Here is a 20,312-nt window from a genome sequence, read left to right on the forward strand (position 1 = left end):
AGTCAGTCTAAGAAAAACTTCTGGACAAAGGATATAAATCTTTGTGGAGCTTAGTTGCTTTCTAAAAGGGTTCCACCAGCAAAGTTAGAATAGACCAGTTTCAACACAGCTTTGCCAAATTTTGTGTGGTATCAATTCTATTTTCCTTGTACTTAAAAAGGTATAAAAGGTACCATTCTGCTGTTTTAATTCACCTATCTCTGAAACCTGTAATGGGTAAACAGTTTTTATTATATTTGCCAGCATCCATTGCTTAAATTGTTTACTTGTAGAGATTAAAAAAAAAAAATTACTCATGTTCCCTAACAGAAAAAAAAAAAATAGGCAAAGCCTATAAACAGACAAAAGAGGGGAAAAATCTAAGTAACTATTGATTATATAGAAACATTCATAGGCATAAAGTAAATAGTCTTTTATCTGTAATTTGTTTACATAAAATAAAATAAAACCCATAAAGCGTAAGAATAAAGGAGGAAGTGACGTCAGGGAAGAGGGTCGAGTGGAAAGCACAGGAGTCTGTCTTCTCACTTAGACAACAATCCCCTGGCAGAAGCTGCCTGATGTAATTGTTTTGGAACTCCAGAGTCTATTCAAAGGCTTGCAGCTTCCAGGGGAAGTCTTGCACCATAAATCAAGGTTAATATCCACAGTTTTAGCTCTTCCCAAGGAAGCAGCTCCCCATCTCCCACTCCTGCCCCCCAGCTGCGTGGCCGGCAGCTGTGTACATATTCCTAGAGCAGCAGACACACAGCTTGCCGGAGCCAGGGTGGGCATAGGACTTTGTCCTTAAATATTGGACTTTGCCCCCCAATATTGGGAGTCTGTGCTCTGATTGTTGATTGGTGTTTCTTATCATGCATGCAGACACCCAGGCACACAGCTATTATTGCAGCCACCACCAGCTGAAGCAGCTTCCAAGGGATTTAAAGGGCCATGTTACTGAGCCAAACTTGGGTCCACTTGCCCACGCGCAGCAAAGTCAACCCACTGACACCGGGTTGTGGTGATGGAAAGTGCGGTGTTTATTGCAGGGCACCAAGCAAGGAGTCCAGGCAGCTAGTGCTCAAAATACCCGAACAGGTTTCAGCAAAACATTTTTAAAGGCAAGGTAAGGGAGGGGAATCCCAGGGTATGTGATCAGCTCGTGCGCAATTCTCTGACTGGTTGATGGTGAGGTAACAGGGCAGGGTCATAGGGGTTAACATTATTAATCCTTGGGCACCAATAGTTCTGGGGCTACATGCTCATGATCAAGTAGTTAACTTCTCCCATTTGGTGGTGGTATTAGCATCTGCAAAACAACTCAGAAAATGTGCATCAGATACTATTATCTATGTCCTTTAGAGAGGAGCTAAAGCAGAGCATATGGAGGAGGGGTCTGTCCCAGGAAGTCCCCACAGGATCCTGCTCAGTTACAGCCAGAACCTGTTTCCACTGCCACCCCACCTTTATTTTCCTTCTTTTCCCTTTTGGGAGCCAACATTTAAGGACTAGGACATTCAAAAGCAACCACACATACGGAGGAATTTAGAAAGTCACCAAGCATGCCCAGGAAAAAGCTCAGGCTCAGAAAAGACCTGAGGAGAACTTCAGTTTATACCTCAGGCTGATCCCTGACACGCAGATAGCCTGCAGCAATAAAATCTAAGTAAAAAATTTAAAAACCAGCAAACCCTGAGGAAGGGAGAGAATCTGATTTCCAGAGTTACCATGTTATTAGATTCCAACATCCAGTTTTCAATAACAAAGAAACCACAAGGCAAACAAAGAAATTACAATCCATTCAAAGGGGAAGATACCAACAGAAGTTGTCTCTGAGAAAGACCAGATGGCAGATCTACTAGACAAAGACTTTAATACAACTGTCTTCAAGGTGCTCAAAGAACTAAAGGAAATGTGGAGAAAGTCAAGAAAACAAAGTACAAACAAATTAGAAATATAGGCATACCTCACTTTATTGTGCCTTGCAGATATTGTTTTTTTTTTTTTAACAAATTATAAGTTTATGGCAACCCTAGCCCTGCATGGAACAAGTCTATTGGTGCCATTTTCCCAACAGCATTTGCTCAGTTTGTGTCTTTGTGTCACATTTGGTAAATCTCACAATATTTCAGACTTTTCATTATTACCATATTTGTTATGGTGAACTCTGTTCAGTGATCTTTGAAGTTACTACTATAACTGTTTGGGGCCAACGTAATTGATAAATGTCGTGTGTGTTCTAACTGCTCCTCCAACTGACCATTCCCTCATCTCTCTCCCTCTCCTTGGACCTCCTTATTCCCTGAGACACAGCAACATTGAAATTAGGCCAATTAATACCCTTACAATGGCCTCTAAGTGTCCCAGTGGAAGGAAAAGTCACACTTCTTTCACTTTGTATTAAAACCTAGAAATGATTATGCTTAGTGAGGAAGGCATGTTGAAAGCCAAGATCGGCCAAAAGCTAGACCTCTTGCACCAAACAGCCAGGGTGTGAATGCAAAGGAAAAGTTCTTGAAAGAAATTAAAAGTGCTACTCCAGTGAAAACATGAATGATTAGAAAGCAAAACAGACTTATTGCTTATACGGAGAAAGTCTGAGTCATCTGGATAGAAGATCAAGTCAGCCACAACGTTCCCTTAAACCAAAGCCTAATCAGAGCCAGTCTGTAACTCTCTTCAATTCTATGAAGGCTGAGAGGTGAGGAAGCTTCAGAAGAAAGTTTGAAGCCAGCAGGGGTCGGTTCACGAGGTTTAAGGAAAGAAGCAACCTCCATGACATCAAAGTGCAAGGTGAAGCAGCAAGTGCTGATGTAGAAGCTCCCACAAGTTATCCAAAAGATCCAGCTAAGATCATTAATGAAGGTGGCTACACTAAAGAACAGATTTTCAATGTAAACAAAAACCTTCCACTGGAAGAAGATACCATCTAGGACTTTCATAGATAGAGAGGAGAAGTCAGTGCCTGGATCCAAAGCTTCAAAGGACAGTCTGACTCTCTTGTTAAGGGCTAATGCAGCTGGTGGCTTTAAGTTGAAGCCAGTACTCGTTTACCATGCCCAAAATCTTAAGAGCTCTTAAGAATTATGCTAAATCTACGCTGCCTGTGTTCTGTAAATGGAACAAAGCCTGAATGACAGCACATCTGTTTACGACATGGTTTACTGCATATTTTAGGCCCACTGTTGAGACCTGCTGCTCAGAAAAAGATTCTTTTCAAAATATTACTGCTCATCTGACAATGCACCTGGCCACCCAAGAACTCAAATGGAGACATACAATGAGATTAATGTTGTTTTCATGTCTGCTAACACAATATCCATTCTGCAGCCCATGGATCAAGGGGTAATTTTGACTTTCAAGTCTTATGATTTAATATATGCATTTCATAAGGCTATAGCTGCTATAGACAGTGATTCCTCTGACGGATTTGAGCAGTCAATTGAAAACCTTCTGGAAAGGATACACCATCCTAAATGCCCTTAAGAACATTTGTGATTCTTGGGAAGAGGTCAAAGTATCAATATCAACAGGAGTTTGGAAGAAGTTGATCCCAACCCTTATGGATGACTTTGAGGGGCTCAAGACTTCATGGAGAAAGTCACTGCAGATGTGGTGGAAACAGCAAGAGAACTAGAATTGGAAGTGGAGCCTGAAGATGGGACTGAATTGCTGCAACCTCATGAGAAAACTTTAAGGAATGAGGAGGTGCTACTTAGGGTTGAGCAAAGAAAGTGGTTTCTTGAGATGGAATCTAGTCCTGGTGAAGATTTTGTGAAGATTCCTGACATGACAACAAAGGATTTAGAATATTACCTAAACTTAGCTGGTAAAGCAGTGGCAGGGTTTGAGAGGACTGACTCTAATGTTGAAGGAAGTTCTACTGTGGATAAAACTCTATCAAACAGCATTGCTGCTACAGAGAAAGTGTTCATGAAAGGAAGAGTCAATTGATGCAGCAAACTTCATCGTTGTCTGCTTTAAAGAAATTCCCACAGGCACCCCAGCCTTCAGCAGCCACCACTCTGATCAGTGGGCAGCCATCAACATCGAGAGGCAAGACCCCCCACCAGCAAAAAATTATGACTCACTGAAGGCTCAGATGATGGCTAGCATTTTTTAGCAATAAAGTACTTTTTAACTAAGGTATGTACATTTCGTAAGACGTAATGCCATTGTACACTTAATCGACTACAGTGTAGTGTAAACATCACCTTGATATACACTGAGAAACCAAAAAATCCGTGTGACTCACTTTATTGTGATATTTGCTTTATTGTGGTGGTCTGGAACTGAACCCACAGTATCTCCAAGGTATGCCTGTACCAAAAAAAATAGATAGAACACATAAATGGAGCCAAAAAGAAATGCTGGAGCTAAAAGGAACAATAATTGAAATGGAAACTCCACTAGAGAGATTCAAAAACAGATTTGAGCAGACAGAAGAAAGAATCAGAGAACCTGAAGATAGGACAACTGAAATGATAAAATCTGAGGAACAGAAAGAAAAAAGATTGAAGAAAAGTGAACACCATCTAAGAGACCTGTGGGACACCATCAAGTGGACCAATACACGCATTCCATAATGCGTGTCCCAGAAGGAGAGGAGAGAGAGAAAGGGGCAGAAAAATTATTTGGAAAAAATAGTGGCCCAAAACTTCCTTAAAATTGATGAAAGACGTGACTGTAAATGTCTTTAAAAGTTTGGTGAGCTCCAAGTAGTATAAACACTAAGAGTTCCACACCAAGACACATTATAATCAAACTGTAGAAAGACAAAGAAAGAATCTTGAAAGCAGCAAAAGAAGCCGCTTGTCACATACAAGGGATCATCAGGAAGATTATAAGCAGATGTCTCATCAGAAACCTTGGAGGCCAGAAGGCAGTGAGTTGCTATATTCAAAGTGCTGAAAGAATTTGGTGAAGGTGTTCGTTCATTCGGCTGTTCCTTGGATTTTATGTAAAAATCTATGGGGAAGTTTCCCCTATCATGCTTGTTAAAAATGTTTTTAAACTTTCCAAAGTTACTTCTTTAAAATATTTTCACTACAACTGATGGAATAATGCAAATATATACCATTTCTACCCGCTTACCTCTCCATTCCTCCTTTCCATGACAATCTCACTTCTTCATTCCTCAGAGTAACTGTTGTAGGAACTCTTAGAGACATCTCAATGTTCGTTTTTCTTCTTCATCTTAGTTTAACAAACCCCAAATTTTAGCTGGTACATTGCTTCCCAGCTAGGACTATATTTCCCAGCTTCCCTTGCAGCTACATGTGGTTGTTTCTAGAATCTGGCCAGTGAGATTAAGTGGAATTGTCACATCTGGGAGACTTCTCAGAGCCCTCCTTTAAAGGCAAGCCTTTCTCTCCCTCTTTCCTCCCTCCCTCCTGTTGCCTTGCATGTTGACAAGATGGCTGGAGCTCTAGCAATCGTCTTGAACCATGAGGACAAGGGCCATATCATGGGACAGTAGAATGGTGACCCAGAAGGAGCCTCTGTCCCTGGTGATTCCAGCTTCCATCCTGGAATGTCTATCTCTGGACCTCTTTTACATTCGTGAGAAATGAGTTTCTATCTCATTTGAGTCACTTTTTTTTCCAGTTTCTATTACTTACAATCAAACCTAATTCTACCTGATAACAAACATTGGCAACTCTGGTGTTTCTTTCCACATATTTCTCTAGGGCATATAGCTATATATACATGCAAACACATATACATATGTGTAATTTTTTTAATGTCTTTTGTTTAGAAATGGAGTCAACAAATGTCTCTGCTTCTAACTTTTTTAAAAAAGAATAATGTAAAGGCAAATTTAAGAAAAAATGGCATATTATTTATCACTCTCTAATCAGCAAAGATTTTTAAAAGACTGTTTCAATGCATGAAGTAAAATGAGCGCCCTCTAGCCCTGCTGGTGGGGAAGGAACTCTCAGGACGATGATTGAACAACATGTAACAAGAGCTTTAAAAATGTTCCTACTCTCCGATGCAGCAATTTCCCTTCTTAGATTTATGTTGAAGAAATACAGAGATGCAGAGATCTATGTCTGGGAATGTTTATGACTGTCTTGCACATAATGTTGGAGATGCTAAAAGCTCACCAGTGGGGAAATATTCAATGAAATACGGTACATCCACAAAAGGGAATGCCATGCAGTCACTAAAAGTGGTGTTTATAAATAATGTTAATGACAGAGGAAAATGCTCCCCATATAATGTGAAAGAGCAAGCTGCAAACCATACATGAAAAAGTATATGAATCCCACTTGGGAAAAAGCCCAGGAGTAAACATTTTTAAATGTTAATATCAGGTCTCTCTAGGGGTAGCACTACAGGAAACTTTTGCTCCTTTACACATTTTTCTTTGTCTCCCAGATGATAGTAAACATTTACCCAGGTGCGGGGAAGGCAAAGTCGGAATTAATGCAATAACAATAAATACTGATTGCTTCTCGTGTGATTAATGCCGGGCACTGTGTGAGCTCAGAAACTCTGGCCGATGGAAGGCTTTTTCCTGCTGAGGCTGCAGAATGACGAGTACCCCAGTGGACACAGTGCAGCCTGACCTGTGGCCGAGCATGGAGAAATAGGAGGGGAGGTGGGCGAGAGGAGCAGAGATGATCTCATTTCCCAGGTTTCACAGGCATCCCTCAGACGCCCCACCACCCTACTGTCCCATTTCACAGATGGGGACCGCCAAGCCTGTGACCCCTGACTCTGTAACCCCTCCCTGGCTGTGAGCTGCTTGGGTCCACCCATGTCTGTGTGTTAGATTTACAGCCACGGACCAACGCCCCGCTCGTGCTGCAGGGTTCTCCCTGGTTGGGAGGTGCATTGCAGGTGTTTCACGGCACTGCATCCCTTTTCTGCAAAGCCCCTTCTTTTGGCTGCACAACTTGGGGGGTGGGTGGGCACAGGTAGGAGGGGAAGGGGCCTTCACCAGCCTGTGCCCTGCCCAGGCGGCCTCTTCTTCTGGCAATTGAAGGTCTTGCTCGGCTGGACAGAATAGGGACCCGATCTGCTATTAGAGAGAAAGAGAAACATTTCCTGTCTCTGTGCCCTAACATCAGGTGAGAAATGCAAAAGGAAGTGTACCCCCAAACTGCACCACCCGCAGTGGGCGGGACGGAGGGTGTAACCAGCCCCCTCCCTCCGCCACCCGTCTTCAGCTCCTGGATCTTGGCAGCTCTACTGCCAGAGGGGCAATAAAAGTCTCGGAGTGATAGAAGGCAAATGGTAGAGGCTGCAGAAAAAGAGCTCCTTATGGCTTTGAAATGGGCCTGTTCAGATGCCTTTTCACGTGCCTCCCATGCAGTAGTTGGTGCTGGCTGGGAATGGAAAGAAAAACAAGAAACTAAGGTTAGCCCTGGGTTTCTTCTTCTTCCTTTTTATTCAATTGGTTGTTTTGTTTTGTTTTTTTTAATTCTGAATTGTAAAATCTGGCACTGAAGCCCCAGACGGCTGCCCGGCCCCCTCGGGAGGTGCCTGGCCTCCTGCTCCAGGTGGAACCCAGGCTCTGGGCCTTGGCCTTGGCTGCTCCCCTGCTCAGGGCAGCCCCCCCGCCTGCCTACTGGCCGGCCGCCTGCCCTCGGCTCCCATAGGGCCCTGGGCAGCCCACTGCCCTGGGGGAGGGGGCCTTGTTGGATGTGTGCCTGGCAGGGGCCAAGGGTGAGCGTGGCCTGGCCAGGAGGAGCTGTGGGCAAAGGGCAGCTCCTGTAGCAGGCCGGTGATGCGGTGCGGGGCGTGAGGCTGGAGTGAATTAATCCATCCCTCCCGCCAGTGTACGTTCCCAGAGGGCAGAGGCCAGTGTGGCCCCCTGGTGTAGCCCAGGGCCTAGAACAGTGCCTGGCACACAGTAGGCGCTTAATGAATACGTGTTGAATGAATGAACGGACAGATGACCTGCCTGAACCTCAGGATGGGATGGGGGAGGGGCCCGGGAGGAGCTGCATCCCCGCCTCCCAGAGGTGATGGTCTGGGGTGCATTCTGACGGTCTGGGGGTGCGTGGAGGAAAGCTCCCCATCCTCGCTGCAGGGACAGATGGGAGGAGTGTCACTGCGCCCCGCCCAGTGCCCGGGCATCCCTCCCCCCACCCAGTATAGAGGGTGGGAACGTCATCCCCGTTTCGGAGGTGGGAAAACGGAGGCCCAGGGAGGTAAAGGGACTTGGCCAAGGTCATAGAGCCGAGAGCGCAGAGCCAGGATGAAAATCTAGGTCAGCCTGACTCCAAGAGGGCTGTGGCCAAGCCCCCGACTCCCGCCAGGGCTGAGGCCTGCCCTGCCCCCAAGGCCTGCTCCCCCCTCCCCCTGTGCCCCCTCCCCTCAGGCCAGCTTCCCTCTCCCGCGTGGGCCCCCAGCCCACCTCTGACCCCGGCTCCCCCGCCGTCCCCAGGATCTGCAGGTCATCAGCACAGACGAGAGCCAGGTGTTCGTGGCTGTGCAGGAGTGGTACCAGACGGACACCTACAACCTCTACCAGTCGGACCCGCGCGGCGTGCGCTACTCGCTGGTGCTGGGGGACGTGCGCAGCTCGCGGCAGGCGGAGGAGAGCGTGGTCATCGACATCCTCGAGGTGGGACCCTCAGTGCGGGCTGTGGTGGGCCAGGTGGCACCCCTGTCCCGGCTTCCCCCCCCCACCCCCCCGCCATCTCCACTGCTCCAACCCAGGGACCTGCCAAAATTCTGTCAAGGGCCAAATATTTTAGGCTTTGCCGGTCAAAAGGGTACTACGCAGGTACTTTTAGAACAAGAGAGAAAACTTGCTCTTTTTGATGAAATTCAAGTAACAGTGATACAGGTATGCTAATGAGAAGAATGGAATTTGGGGGGGGACAACATTCTGCTGAGTTGGGGTTCAGGTTAGTGGTCCCCATCATCGACTCGATCACCATCTGTTATCTGTAAAGCCGTTCCTGCCCTGAACGCCACTGCATGAAACAGGCAGGTGACAGAAGCTGGGACCCTCCCCTGTCCATCTCTGGCCTCGTGGCCTCCCTGGCCCCAGCCCTGGTCTCCTCGTCCCTCCCCTCTGTGTATCCCATGTCCGTCTGGCTGTCTCTTGCTCCCTCTGTCCCTCCCTTGGCCCTGCAGCTCCTCTCTCCCCGCCTGTAGCCCTCAGACCTCCCTGTGCCCTCCCTGGGGTCCCGCCCCCATCTGTGTCCCATTTAAGCCACTTGCTCTTGGCACGTGACACCGAGGGGCAGATCAGAGGCTCTGAACTGGGGCTTCTGGCTCCCACGCCGGGTTCCCTCCCCCGAGAAAACACCCACGGCACCATCCTGTACTTGGATCCCGCAAATGTCAATCCCCCACCCACCATGGGCCCAGCCTGGATCTGGCCTTTCACGGTCACGTCCTCTGTTCTTGTCCACACCAGAGCCGGGGAGGGGGTCCCTCAGCCGCTTTGCCGGTAAGGAACCTGAGGCTCAGACAGGGCAAGCCACCTGCCCAGGTAGACCAGAAGTCAGCGAAAAACCAGAAGCAGCTCAGGTCTGTCGGTCCAAGCTCCATCCATCCTCCTGGCCAGCACTCCCTCGGTAGGCCATTCACCGTTAAATTCCTCCCTCATGCCCTGCCCTCAGGGAGCCCCCAGCCAGTGGGCTCGCCTGCAGGGGCCATGCGTTCTCATAGTAAACGCTGGTGGCGCTCCTGCCAGGCTCTGCTGTCCCTGCGGGGCTGGGGAGGGTGTCCCGTGGGTGGCGAGCCGAGCCTTGGGCACCAGTGCGGGTCAATCCGGGTGGGAGGCGTCCTCCTGGACAGAGCCAGGGCTGCAGCCTTCCTCTGAGTTGTCAACAGCTGAGCAGAACCAAGGAAGTAATGAATGTAATCATTTGTTTACAATGAGAACCCATTTGTCAGGGTTTACTTCCCGAGCTGGACAGCCTGTGGCTCACTGCTGCTTGCTGAAAGTTACACACGGGACAGGCGTGTAACCGACACGTAAGGAGGGCACCTCAGGCAGGAACGTCCGTGGCCCACTGCGGGTGTATGTAGCTCCCGTACCGCATGCCAGGCTCCAGGCCCTACCCCCGGGACACAGGGAGGAGTAGACCACCTCTCACAGGGCTCCGGACTCTACAGGAAGACCAGTTCCCAACAGTGGTTCCCACCTGGTGTGTCAGCCTCTAGAAGACACCATGAGGGGCAGTCGGCCAGCCCAGGGTGGAAGTCAGGGAGTACTTCCTGGAGGAAGGGGTGCAGACCGAATTGAGGCTGAGCAGAAGTTAGCCAGCTGAGGAGCCAGGGAACACTGATTCACGCCAAACACCAGGCAGTGAGAGGCCGTGGGGATGGGAGGGAGTTCACAGTGGCCAGATCCAAAGCTGGGCCCCCTTGCAAGTGACTGTGCTTCTCTGAAATCCACTTCATGGGGATCACAGGTAGTGGTTACAAGCACAACTCTGGAGCCCCACTGCCAGGGTTCAAATCCCAGTTCTGGTACGTATTTGCTGTGTGACCTTAGGCACATTACTTAACTACTCTGTGCTTCAGTGTCCCCATTGTGAAACGAGGACGACAGTGGTACCTTCCTCAGAGGGTTGCTGTGTGCATTCGAGGCCTCCGTTTCCGTTAAACACATACAGCAGCACCTGGTGCCAACTCAGTGCTCAGCAAGCTCTCGACAGTTTTCACTGCAGGTGCCTTTTCTGTGGATTCGAGATAGTGCATGGGAAGGGCCTGGCCTAGAGGTTCTACACATGCCCCAATTCCATTACTGTCATGGTTATCGTTCATCCAGTGGCAGATCCAGGAAAAATGTCTTATCCCAGACGTCACAGGCAAATACTGCCCCGAGAGACCTGGGCTTTCAAGGGCCTGTGAGCTCTCACCTCTGCAGGATGGGTCCTGGTTCCAGACAAGACGGCAACCCTTTTCTGGGGGCCTGTTTGTGTTGGAGCTTGGGTGAGGAAGGGGGTTGAGGGGGCTTCCAGTTTTGTGCCCTGACCCTGAGGAGCCCTGGCTACAGCTGGGAGACAGTCATTGTCGTGGGCTGCATGGGGGCCCCCAAAAGATACAGCTGCATCGAATCCCTGGAACCTGTGACCATGAGTTCATTTGGAAAAAGGATCTCTGCAGCTGTCATTAACTGAAGGATCTTGAGATGAACTCATGCTGGACCCTAAACCAATGACAAGTGTCCTTACAAGGATCAGAAGAGGAGACACAGACACACAGGAAAGAGGGCCCCGTGAAGACGGAGCAGAGAGCGGGGTGATGTGGCCACAGCCCAGGAACACCTGGAGCCACCTGAAGCTGGAAGACACGAGGAAGGATCCTCCCTGAGAAACTTCAGAGGGAGGGCAGCCCTGCCAACGCCTTGGTTTTGGACCTCTGGCTTCCAGACTGTGAGAGAACAAATTTCTGTTGTTTTAAGCCCTCCCCCGCCGCCACCAGTTTGTGATGCTTTGTTACGGCAGCCCCCAGGAAGTGAGCACAGCCATGAAGAGGGCAGTTATGTGAAGTGGGCACATCAATACTGGGAGCCAGTACTCGGCTGATCAGACCCTCCCCAGGGAAACTCGGCCTGTTACTACCTCTTCTGGGATGGGAGGGTCCATGTTATTTACTGCTGAGTGTTTTCATGGAGACCAGTCGGGATATAAAAGAGCGCTTTCCGAATAAAGCAAGCCATCACTGGGCAAATCAGCAACCTATCTGCCCCTAGGACATCAGGGGAGGCATCTAGACTCAGCACCGAGCAGGCCAGATGCCCGCCCCCTGCTGAGGCCTCAGGTGAGCCAGAGACAGCGTGATGTCACCATGAGTGAGAGAAGGGGCTGCGGTCCTCCTGCCCCTGGGGCTGTCCCCCAGAAGGACCATCCCCGAAGCCTCGTCTGTGGAGATGAGGGCCAGACCCCTGGTCTCCAACCCAGAGAGAAGCATCCTAGCAGAAGACACAGGCGAAGGGGGACTGAGGTTAGCAATCAGCAGATGGGAAGGTTTTCCAGGATTCTCCACGGGGCCCACTGCAATCTCTAGGGTCCTCACGTGTGGAAGGAGGGGCAGAAGGAAGGGCAGAAAAACACACAGAATCATGGAAGAATGGCCAGGGAGACGCTGCACCGCTGGCTTTGAAGAAGCAGGAGGGGCCACAAACCAAGCACCCCGGCACCTCGAGACACGGGGAAAGGCAAGGACACGCGTCTCCCCCGGAGACTCCAGTTGCTTGCAGCCCAGTGGGACCCATGTTGGACTTCCGGCCTCCAGAGCTATAGCATGATCAACGTGTGTAGTTTAAGCCCCTCTGTCTGTTACCTGTTGTAGCAGCCACAGGAAGCTCATACACAGTTCACTGTGCGTCCGAACCTCTGGGATCCGCCCTGGCCTGCTCCCCACCTGTCAGGCACTTGGCATTGAGGCATAGGAAAGCACCAACCTCCTGGAGTCTGAGAATTTAATGAGGTGGCACATTAGTTCCCTTGCCCACCACGTAGAAGGCACTTAACAACTGTGTATTACCACTCTCACCCTAAGCATCACACTTGGCCATGGAACTTCAGGTAAATCCCACAACTCAGCCTCAGCTGCCTTGGCTTCATGCTGTTTATAGAGCAGCAAAAGCTGCTTCGGGCACACGGGGGCTCCGAGGAACTCAGGCCACACCAGCGGGCCTCGATTACTGGGTCCGAGTCTTCCGTGCCCAAGGAACTTGCCGAAAAAGTTCATTTCTGTGGAACCAGGAGGTTGAACAATTGGGAATTGCTGATATCTGACCCTTTCTTGTGCGCAAACTCAGTAACCAATTATGGGATGTGTGTGGTCACTGCCCTGGGCCCCTCCAGAAACCCTGAGAAAGGGGGCACAGGGAACTTCGACCCCCATCCAGGGCAGGCTGGGGCCGGCACGGACCCTGTCCTCACAGTCTGGCATCTGCGTGTGGGGTTGAGCTGAGGCAGTCCCCGGAGGAAAGCCCAGAGCGACTCCATGGGTCCAGGCCCTGTGGGTCCACTGGGAGGGAGGCGAGGGGCTAGGGCTCTGAATCAGGAGCTCCGGCTAAAGACAGCGTGACCGAAATGCACAGGCACCTCGGGGACCAGGGCTCTGCTCGCCGTCCGACAGCCGGGGTCTGGACCTGGAAGGACAGCTCAGTGTTGTGAAATGCACTCGGAATTTGGGGTCAGACAGTACCGGCTCCCAGTCAAAGCTCAGGCCAGCGTCTCTGGTCCCTTTTCCCCACAGACCCACTTGCCTCCAGGGTGTATAGTCAGCTTCAGCTCTGGGGTGTTGTTGGGGTGAAATGAGGCCGTGCACACAGAGCTCTTAGCAAGCGGCTGGGCAGGCTTTTGCCATCCTTCTTGTACTTCTGTCCCAGGTCCGAGGGGTGAAAGGAGTCTTTCTGGCGAACCAAAAAGTCGACGGCAAGGTGGTGACGCTTATAACCTACAGCAAGGGCCGAGACTGGGATTACCTGAGGCCTCCCAGCACGGACATGAACGGGAAACCAACCAACTGTAATCCTGTAAGTGCCCTGCTCACTGCATACACCTTCCCCGGGGTGGGCACTAGATGTTACCACAAGACCCAGGGGTCAGAGATGCTGATGTCTGAGAAGGGCCATCTGGGAGACATGAACCACCTGTTTCTCTGGGTGTGGTGGAGAGGGCCACATGAAACTCCTTGCTTTACAGAAGAGTTAACTAGAAGTCAGAGAGGGGAGTGTATCAGTCAGCTCCTGCCGCAACAGTGCTGTGTAACAAGCCGCCCCAAACAGCAATCACTCTTCTTGAGATCTGTGAGAGGCTGGGCTAGTTCATGCACCTGGGGGTTGGTCGATTTAGGAAGGGATCTAGTATCCTTCTTCTGGGACCAGCCCAGGCACATTCTCAGGCAATAGCAGAGGTGCAAGAGAGTGAGCAGAAACATTGCAAGCCTGCTTGTGCTGCATCTGTTAAGCCCTGTTGGCCAATGTCAAGGGCCAGGAAGTACACTCGGTGGAAGTGGGGGGCTGGATCAGTGAGGGGGAGCCAGGACACAGCCCAAATGTCATGAGCCCTGAGCCAGTCCAGCTATTCCAAGGGTGCCTTTCTACATGAATATGAGTATAGGCTGCCCCAGTGTCTTCACTGCCTTGGGAGTGGAGAGGGCTGGAATGCCCTTTTCTCCTTATTCAGTGAACTCCTACTGACACCTGAAAACCCTGTCTAGATGTCCCCTCCACTGAGAAGGCTTCACTGGGCACACTTATTTCTATTTCCCCCTGGCTTCGACCGGAAGCCCCTCACAGTCAAGGACCCCCATCCACTGCCGTGCCTCTGTAACTAGAAAGAATAACAGTGCCTATTTCACAGGGATAGTCATTCAACAAACACGTAAGGGGACCTACTATGTGCAAAGCACTGTTCTGGGTGTTGGGAATACATCAGCACACAAAACAGCAAACAATCCTGCCCTCTCGAGATCTGCCTGGATCTCTGCAGGGCCCCCGAAGATCGTAGGCACCCTGCCTGGACAGCCACTGACCACCCGCCAGGGCCAGGGTGGGGCTCTGTGCTCTCCGGGCAGAGCCTCGGCCTGGGCAGTGTCAGTCCCTCGCCCCCTGACCTCACCGACTAGGGGCCTGCGCTCGGCCTCTACGCAAGCCCCCCCTCCCGCTAATAACAGGGGATAATAACACCTGTCGACCAGCGGGGAGAATTAATCACCTGCCCCTTGTAAAAGCTCTTCTGAGAAAAAAATTGCTGTGAAAGGGCTAATTTTTGTATCATCATCGACAAAGTTAAGCCATTTTAATCTGTCAAAGCAAGTTTTCGCTAAGAACAGATTCTTGTCTGCAATTATGCAGCTCAGCAAGGAGATAACCTTTCAAGATTTATGTCCCGGCCTTAAAATAATAAAAGTAGGGGTCAGCTGGTAAGTGCGTGGCTGCAGGCAGGCACGCAGAGCGCCCGATGAGCACAGTGGGCAGAGGACAAGTACCGGGACACCCAACTGGGCACAAAAGACAGAAATCGCAGCCTTGGCTCCGAGGCCCGTTACCCTGTGTGTGCAGACCTGGCAGCAGCGGGTGGGGGGCATGCCGGGTGGGCAAGCGTGGCCCTTCTCCTGGGTTTCTCCTCTGTGTCCATTCAGCCACGCAGCCTCCAACTGCACAGGGCAAGCTACACTTGAGGGTTTATTTCTCATCAGAAATGTGATTCCTGCTTATGGCAGAATACTTGGCAAAAGCAGAAATGTATAAAAAGGGGAATAAGTTACACCTGTAACCACGTCACCCAGAAGTAATGGTAATCGGGCATTTTTCTTGTCAATCCTTTGGCTCATATTCACGTTAAAAAAGTCCCCTTTGGGATCCTGGCACATGAGTGATTTCTGAGTCTTCCATTTTTCTCTTAACTCTGGGTCATGAAGATTTTCCCTGGGCCATTTGACCAGCTCTCTGGCTGGGGAGATTTCCTTCCAGTGACAGGGAATAGGTGAGTGTGGCTCAGACCTGTTTTAGGATGAGAAATGGCCCTTGGAAGACAGTTTTGCATCTGTTGACATCTGGATTCAGAGTGAAAACCCATTCGTTTTGCCGCCCGTGGTAGCTCTTCTCAGCATCCGGGCTGAGCCGAGCAGTGGCGTGTCCGGCAGGGGCGGCTGGCAGTGTGGCCCTCCAGCCCTCCAGCGGTCTCTGCCAGACGCCTCTTGACAGCACTAGCCAGCTCCTGCATGTAGAGGGGCCGAGAAGGGGGAGCCTTGGGACGGTGTGGGCCTCCCAGCTCGGTCCGCATCACATCCACCCGAGCCCTGCAGGTACCCGGGCCACCCCACCAGAACCAGGCATTCAGCACCAACTCCCCTGGCACCAGCCTGCCCTTGAGGTCTTCCCACCCTTGCCCTGGGTGTCCTCGGGGGACCCTGCCGTGCCTGACCGTACACCCCAAGAGCAGCCTGGCATTCAATGCTCCCCGTCCCATCGCATGTGCGGGTGCCCAGTGCCCTGGGGGTCGGCCTCTCCAGGCCTGCCTGGCCTTCCACGCCCTTTATCAGCTCAGCGCAGTCGGCCGGGCCTTGCGCCAGCTTGCCAGGTACCAGCAGAGCACCTGCTACAGCTCCAGGACCGGCTGGAAGACATCTGGGTGGCCCTCCATGGCGGCAGAGGGGACCGCAGCTCTGTCTGTGGGCCACTGCCGACTGCAGGGAACCCTGAGGAGTGTTCCACTTCGGCCCCAGCAAGCGACCAGCAGTCAGGACAGAGCAGCAGTGGGCTGCGGGGGGTGGGCAGCCAGGTTCTATGAGCCACAGCCTCTGACCTGCTCTGTTCACCGCACTGTTCACTGCACAGTGATATTGTGTGCACAGCGCATCAGGGAATGTGGAAAAGGCTGGTTGCAGCCTGGGGAGACCAGCCCAGAAGCTTGGCCACTCCAGACCCCACCTGGCCCCCCGGGATCCCTGGGGCACCAGAGCAGGGCCATGCCTGGGCCGGACCTTCTCAGCCCGGGAGCGTGCCAGTGGGACACGGGAGGGCGGGCCACGTCCCTGCCGAGGCTCCTATTCCTCCTGCCGTAGAGCTTCTTCTGCAGGTGGATACTGGCCCTGCTCAGAGAGATCATGGGCACCCCTCCCCCTGGGCACGCCCTCCCCGTTAGTGCCTGGTCGTTGGATGGGCGAGGGGTCTGAAGGGTGTCACCATAGGCATTAGGTCACCAACCTGCTTGTCAGCTGTAAGAAACCAGGAGAAATCCAGGACGCGGGACAGCTTAACCTTCCACAGTGGGTCAAGTTTGTCCCGTTCAGTCCAGGTGTTCCTGGGTGGGGACTGTCCTCCGGGGTGATTCCGTGACCAGGCTCCCCCTCTCCACGGGCCCCTGCCATCTTCAGCCTGGGGCTCCCCAGGCTGCCCCAGGGAGGGTCTCTAGCCTACCAAGTCTGCTTCAGAAGGGGACCTCTTTCAGCTCATTTTGCCACCTCTTATTCTGTTTGTTTTTAGTAGCTTGACTGAGGTACCAGTCACATCCCATACAATTCACCCATTTAAAGTGTGCAATTCAGTGGTTTCTGGTATCTTCACGAGCTGTGCCACCACCAGCGTGGTCCATTTTAGACCATTTTCATCACCTCTAAAGGAAACCCTGTAACCTTTAGTCACCACCCCCATCTCCCATCCCACCCCCTGCCCTGAGCAACCACTAATCCACTTTCTGCCTCTATAGATTTCCCTGCTCTGGACATTTCCTGTCAGTGGAACCATACAGCATGTGATGCAACAAATACATTTTTGTAAACTCTGGTACAGACAAATAGAGCCCATCTCCCACTGGATCGGGCCCTGGTGGCATCTGACCCAGATCCCTATCCAACCTACTGATCGGTTTCATTTTTAACTTCAGATAATCTGTGTAAAACATACTCAGTTCATGGACCAGAAGAAAGTGTTAAAGAAACATAAACTGTAGAGAAAAAACCTCTCTCGGATGGATTTCGGTAGACAGTAGAACATAGCAATGACAGTGGAGCTCTGCAATGACCCTGGCGGTGTGGGCGACAGGCAGCCCTGGCTGATGGCTGGCGGGTCACTGCCCGGTGCCGTGTCCAGTGGCCTGGAGGGAGCTGTGCGGAGACCTTGGGCCTTGTCCCGTGCCCTGTGGTCTTGTGGTCTATTGTGGATGTTATAGAGGGATTGCGGCCTTGAGTCACCGAGGCCAGGGGAGAGGAGACTCGGGAAGTTCAGTCCAGAGGACACATCATTCTCAGCTCGTCTGTTCCCCCGGGATCCCCCAGCCCCACCCAGGGGAGCTGGCGGTGGCCTCTGCCATCTCAGCAGAGGGTGGGGATGCAGGCAGCTGGGGTGGAGACAGATGAGGGGTCTGGCAGCACCGGGCAGGAAACAGCTGGTGCTTCCTCATTCTGGGGGCCGCCGGCCCAGTTTGCCTGGAAGTACCAGACCCGCCACGGGGCTCAGAGCATGGACTTTGGAGCCAGGCAGCCTCAGCTGTGGTCCCAGCCCCACCACTGCCCTGGCAAGTTGCTTAAATGCACTCTGCCTCAGTTTCCCCATCAACGCAGAAGGGGTGATAGTACGGATGTTGAGAGCATTCAGTGACGCACACCTTGTAAAGTGCTGGTGCTGGCCCAGAGGCAGCCAAACAGCAATGTGAGCTGCCGCTGGATTTCTTATTACAACCAGTGTTTCTGCCCCTCCAGCCAGGGCACCAGCCGGGGCTGCGTCAAGGTTGCACTGACGCTTGTGAGTAAACTGGGCTCTAGCGCACCCACCTCACCCCCTGCCTCTCCCACAGGGCGCAGGGCTTACGGGGTGTCCCGCAGCTGTCGCCTGATGCCCAGGCTACCGTGGTCACCTAAGAGGCCCCCAGTAAATGTTCTGGGCGGATGAATGAATGAATGAACGTGGGCATGGACCGTGCAGCCTCCCTCCCGGAGTCCCGTTCTGCGGCCCAGCTCTGCACTCAGAGGCCACGTTGGGGAGCCCACCCTCCAGCACCCGGGCTGGGAGAACCCTCCACTGGAGAAGCCCACCTGGCCCCGAGCTGACAGCCTTCACCTGGCCGTCAGCCTCCAAGCCTCCTTCCCGCCCTCCCCCGACTCCTCTGAAGCACTCCTGATCCCACCTTCACAGCCAAAAAGCCACAGGGGTGGATTCAGCCTCAGCCTTACTTTTTCTCAGGTCACTTCTCCCTCCCAAGTGCTGACCGTGGCTCCCTCTCTCCCCCCCCGCAGCCGGACTGCCACCTGCACCTGCACCTGCGCTGGGCAGACAACCCCTACGTGTCAGGCACTGTGCACACCAAGGACACCGCCCCCGGCCTCATCATGGGCGCAGGTAAGAGGCTGCCATTATGGTCAGGAACCATCGCTGCCTGCAGGACGCTCCAATTTCAAGGGTAGAACTTGATGGTCATGGGCCTGGGGCCATGGTGTGTCCACTGGGGGCAGGGCCACAGTATCTCCAGGAAGCCAGCTCACCTGGCACATCACCCTGAGGGGTGATTGCATAGCCCAGAGGGGGCACCTGATATGTGTTGACTAAATGAAAGGTGGATGGATGATGGATTGATGGATGGAAGGATGGATGGAAGGAAGGAAGGATGGATGACCAATGGAAGAATGGAAGGATGGATGGATGGATAGATGGATGGGTGGGAGGATGGGTGAAAGGAAAATTAGATAGTTGAAAGAATGGATAGTCAGATGGCCCAATGGAAGAATGGATAACAAAATGGTAAATGAATACATAGAAGGATGGATGGATGGGTGGATGGATAGATGGACGGGAGGACAATTTGCATCATGGTTGACTTTTATTGGTCCCTAAAGAAGGTTCTAGTTTAGTGGGGAGAGAGAGACACATATACAACTAACATAAGGGGAAGAAAAAGAAGTATACATTGTGATTGTGTCTGTCTACCCCAATAAACTAGAACCTTCTTCAGGGATCACTAAATGTATGCTGATCTAATAACACTCTTAAATAAGGTTTATGTGAGTTAGAAGAATCATTCCAAATAAAATCACATGTTTTACAAGTCCATTGCCAGGTAGCGGCTGGCGTCTGGTTTTCCTTTTACCCATCAGTGTGGGGATAGCCTCACCAGCTCCCAGCAGCTAAGTCCGGGGAAGGGTCCCTGACGCCATGGAGACAAAGGTGGGGAGGGCAGGACCGTGTCCGTCGTGTCCACAGTTGCTACGGTGGCCCTTTCTCCCCGGCCAGGCCCTGAACTCTTCTAATCACCATGACGACCCTGAGAGGTCAGTACCCCTACTTTATGGAGCAGGAAACGAGCCCAAGGAGAGGAAGACTTGCCCCAGCTTGCAAGGTGCCATCAGGAAGCTTGAGACCCACCCCAGGCTCCTCAGGGAAGGGAAGCCCCAGCCCCGGGAGGGGCTGCCGTGCCCCTTGAACCTGCAGAAGGCAAGGCTCTGGGGCGGGCCCATCAGGCCTGCCACTCATCCGAGCTGTGGAATGGCCAGGCCGAGGCTCTGCACAGCCAGGGTGCAGACGGGGCGAGTGGCAGTCGGAGAGACAGTGTCTCTGCCCATCACACAGGGGGGACCACCAAGGCCTGGGCCGGGGCTCACAGCTTCCTGAACCAGAGGCTCCCTCCCTCTGTCTACTCCAGCACCATCTGCGACCCGGAGGACTCGCGCCCCAGACCCTGAGCTGGATGGCACATCCGCCCGTTCAGCAGACGTATCCCAGCGCTGAGGCCCGGGCCTGGCTGTGCGTGAGAGAGTGAGTGAATGAGTGAGTGAATGAGTGTATGAATAAATGAGTGGCCATGCTGAGATGGCAGGAATGGCCTTCCAGGCAGAGGCGGGAACGTGTTTTACAGAACGACCGAATCAGAGCCCACGAAGGGGCCGGGAGGTGAGACCCC

The 20,312-nt window shown here is 52.0% G+C and overlaps 1 protein-coding gene across 5 annotated transcripts in view; it reads left to right on the forward strand.

The window, feature by feature from the left end:
• Positions 1–20,312, forward strand: part of SORCS2 (sortilin related VPS10 domain containing receptor 2) — a 557,426-nt gene that overhangs the window by 491,442 nt on the left and 45,672 nt on the right. For all 5 annotated transcript variants that reach the window (XM_082462103.1, XM_082462100.1, XM_082462101.1 and 2 more), the window contains 3 exons: positions 8,384–8,563; positions 13,304–13,450; positions 18,655–18,757. In XM_082462103.1, the coding sequence (XP_082318229.1) occupies positions 8,384–8,563; positions 13,304–13,450; positions 18,655–18,757 (430 nt within the window). The remainder of the gene's footprint in view (positions 1–8,383; positions 8,564–13,303; positions 13,451–18,654; positions 18,758–20,312) is intronic.

This window comes from Balaenoptera physalus (genome assembly GCF_965194825.1).
Source record: "Balaenoptera physalus genome assembly, chromosome: 5".
NCBI classification, from domain to species: domain Eukaryota; kingdom Metazoa; phylum Chordata; class Mammalia; order Artiodactyla; family Balaenopteridae; genus Balaenoptera; species Balaenoptera physalus.